The sequence below is a fragment of the Cariama cristata genome, unplaced genomic scaffold (genome assembly GCF_000690535.1).
Source record: "Cariama cristata isolate BGI_N322 unplaced genomic scaffold, ASM69053v1 scaffold27426, whole genome shotgun sequence".
NCBI lineage: Eukaryota > Metazoa > Chordata > Aves > Cariamiformes > Cariamidae > Cariama > Cariama cristata.
In genome coordinates, this window is record NW_009621943.1 from 1 (window position 1) to 2,879 (window position 2,879).

At 56.0% G+C, this 2,879-nt stretch overlaps 1 protein-coding gene across 1 annotated transcript; it reads left to right on the forward strand.

The window, feature by feature from the left end:
* Window positions 1-5: 5 nt before the first annotated feature.
* Window positions 6-2,229, forward strand: LOC104163242 (protocadherin gamma-C3-like; the record flags this gene model as incomplete). The annotated part of the gene is given in 2 exon segments (XM_009702171.1): window positions 6-262; window positions 264-2,229. Coding segments are annotated over 2 exon segments (2,223 nt in total), but the record flags the coding sequence as incomplete, so codon positions are not given.
* Window positions 2,230-2,879: the final 650 nt, after the last annotated feature.

Here is a 2,879-nt window from a genome sequence, read left to right on the forward strand (position 1 = left end):
TGTCCGGCGGCAATAAGAAGTACTTCGGGGTGGATCTGACGAGCGGCGCGTTGCTGGTGAGTGAGCGGATAGACCGGGAGGAGCTCTGCGGTGCGCTCTCTCCCTGCACCCTCAGCTTTGAGATCGTGGTGGAAAACCCGCTGGAGCTGTACAGCGGCGCTGTGGAGATCCAGGACATCAATGACAACGACCCGGTTTTTCCCAGCAGCCAGGCGAGGCTGGAAATCAGCGAGTCGGTGGGGGGCGGAGGGCGCTTCCCGCTAGCGAGACCCCGATGTGGGGATTAACTCTTTGCAAACCTACCAGCTCAGCGCCAACCCCCACTTTGTGCTCGACGTGCAGACGAGGGTGGATGGCAGCAAGTACGCGGAGCTGGTGCTGGAGAAGGAGCTGGACAGGGAGGAGCAACGGGAGCTGCACTTGGTCTTGACTGCGCTGGATGGAGGCAGCCCACCACGGTCAGCCCACGTGCAGATCCACATTGACGTTGTGGATGCCAACGATAACGCCCCGGTCTTCAACCAGTCCACCTACAAGGCCAGCGTGAGGGAGAACACGCCCAGTGGTGCCCTGGTCACCAGGATCAGTGCATACGATCTGGATGATGGGCCTAATGGAGACATCGTCTATTCCTTCAGCAGCCACACACCTGCCAAGGTACGAGAACTCTTTGCTCTGGACTCGGCCACAGGCGAGTTGAGGGTCAAGGGACAGCTGGACTATGAGGAAACGAAGCTGTATGAGATTTACTTACAGGCTAAAGACAAGGGTGTTGCTCCTGGCGTGGCTCATTGCAAAGTGCTGGTGGAAGTCGTGGATGTGAATGACAACATTCCAGAGGTGACGGTGACTTCTGTGTACAGCCCTGTGCCTGAAGATGCAACCCCAGGGACGGTCGTAGCTCTGCTGAGTGTAACGGACTTGGACTCCCATGACAATGGTCTGGTGAACTGCTTCATTTCCCCTGGGATCCCGTTCATGCTCAGCTCCTCCCTCAAAAATTACTACACATTGAAAACAAAGGCAGCTCTGGACCGGGAAAAGGCATCGGAGTATAACATCACTATCACAGCCAGGGACTCGGGCTCGCCACCCTTGTCTGCGGTAAAACAGATCCTGGTGCAGGTGTCAGATGTCAATGACAACGCGCCCAAGTCTTCCCAGGACTCCTATGATGTGTATGTGCTGGAGAACAACATGCCTGGCATCCCCATCCTTAATGTGAGCGCCACAGACCCGGATCTTGGGCGCAACGCCCATCTCTCCTATACCCTCTTGCAAGGTGACCCCACTGTAGGCCACCTCTTCTCCATCAACCGGGAGAATGGCACACTCTACCTGCTCACCTCCCTGGACCACGAGGACCAGGTGGAGTTCAGCATGGTGGTGCAGGTCCAGGACGGTGGCTCACCGCCTCTGGCCACTAATGTCTCAGTCAGTGTGTTTGTCACTGACCTCAATGACAATGCCCCAACCGTGCTGTACCCTTACCCCAACACCACTGCCACATATACCGATGTGGTGGCTCCAGGCACTCCTGCTGGCCACATAGTCACTAAGGTGGTGGCGGTGGATGCAGATGCAGGGTACAATGCCTGGATTTCCTATACCCTGTTGCAGGCCACCGACTCCAGCCTCTTCTCAGTTGGGCTGCACAGCGGGGAGATCTTCACGGCCCGTCAGCTCCGGGAGGATGATGCTCCCCAGCACACACTAGTCATTCTGCTGAAAGACCATGGGGAGCCTGTGCTGTCCACCAGTGCCACTGTCTCCATCTCTGTGGCCGAGATGGTCAAGGAGGTGCTCACTGACCTCACTGATGTGGCACCCACCAATGATACCAGGAGGCACGTGACTTTCTATCTCATCTTGGCTGTGATTTTAGTGTCAGCAGCTTTCTTCATCACCATGTTGTCAGTGGGAATCTTCAAGTGCTACAAGTGGAGGCAGTCAAAGGAGCTGTTCAACAGCTCCAGGAGCACCCTGTACAGGACACCAGGGCCCTTCCACCATATTGACGCTGTGCGGGGTGGCTTCACGCCACCCAACTTCTACCATCAGGTCTATCTCACCACGGACTCTCGCCAGAGTGATCTCCTGTGTAAAAAGCCCTTCACTTCCAGCCCTCTGGGGAGCCGCCAGAGCACCATAAGGAATGGTGAGCCAGGGCTGTACCACCAGATCGTGGGCACTGCCAGCCGGCTCCCCACGCCTGCTGAGGTAATGTAGCTCCTTTCTTGTCATGTCCCAGTGCCAGGCAGAGCCATGGCTCATTTGTGCCATATGCATATGGTAGCAGATTGGGGTTGGGGGTAATACCCAGTCACGCCGTGCCTCTAAAGGATGGTTAACTGTAGCTGAACAGGTCTTCTTTGGATCAAATGAGCCATCCTGAGTGTCGATGAGGTTTGCACTGCGGTGGGCAGGATCAAGCAAGTCAGCTTGCTCAGGTTAGCGAAGGTATGTCTTTCGGATGCAGTTTTGGGTATGCTTTGCGTGAGTAACCAGTGGAGGCTGAGGTCAGCTTGTGACCACCTGCAAATCCTGGGCAGAAAGTTTGCTGCTAATCGTATTTCTTTCCCTTTGCAAAATGAGAGCCGAGGGGAGCACTTGCGGGGTCAGGCATTGGGAGGGGAGCATAGCTTCTTTGCATCGTGCCCAGGTGTGGGCTGAGGAGGTGGTGGTGCAAATGGGGCTGGGAGCCACCAGCTGCCAGTGGGGTACCGGGGTGTCACTTACCACGGTGTAGCATGCAATGCTGAAGGACGATGCTGGTTCCTCCATTTGACAGACCATGGCCATAGAGCGGTCCCTCCTGTCTGCGTCTCACTTCATGCTTGACTCATTATGGTTCCGCTTTTGCTTCCGTGGAAGTTTTG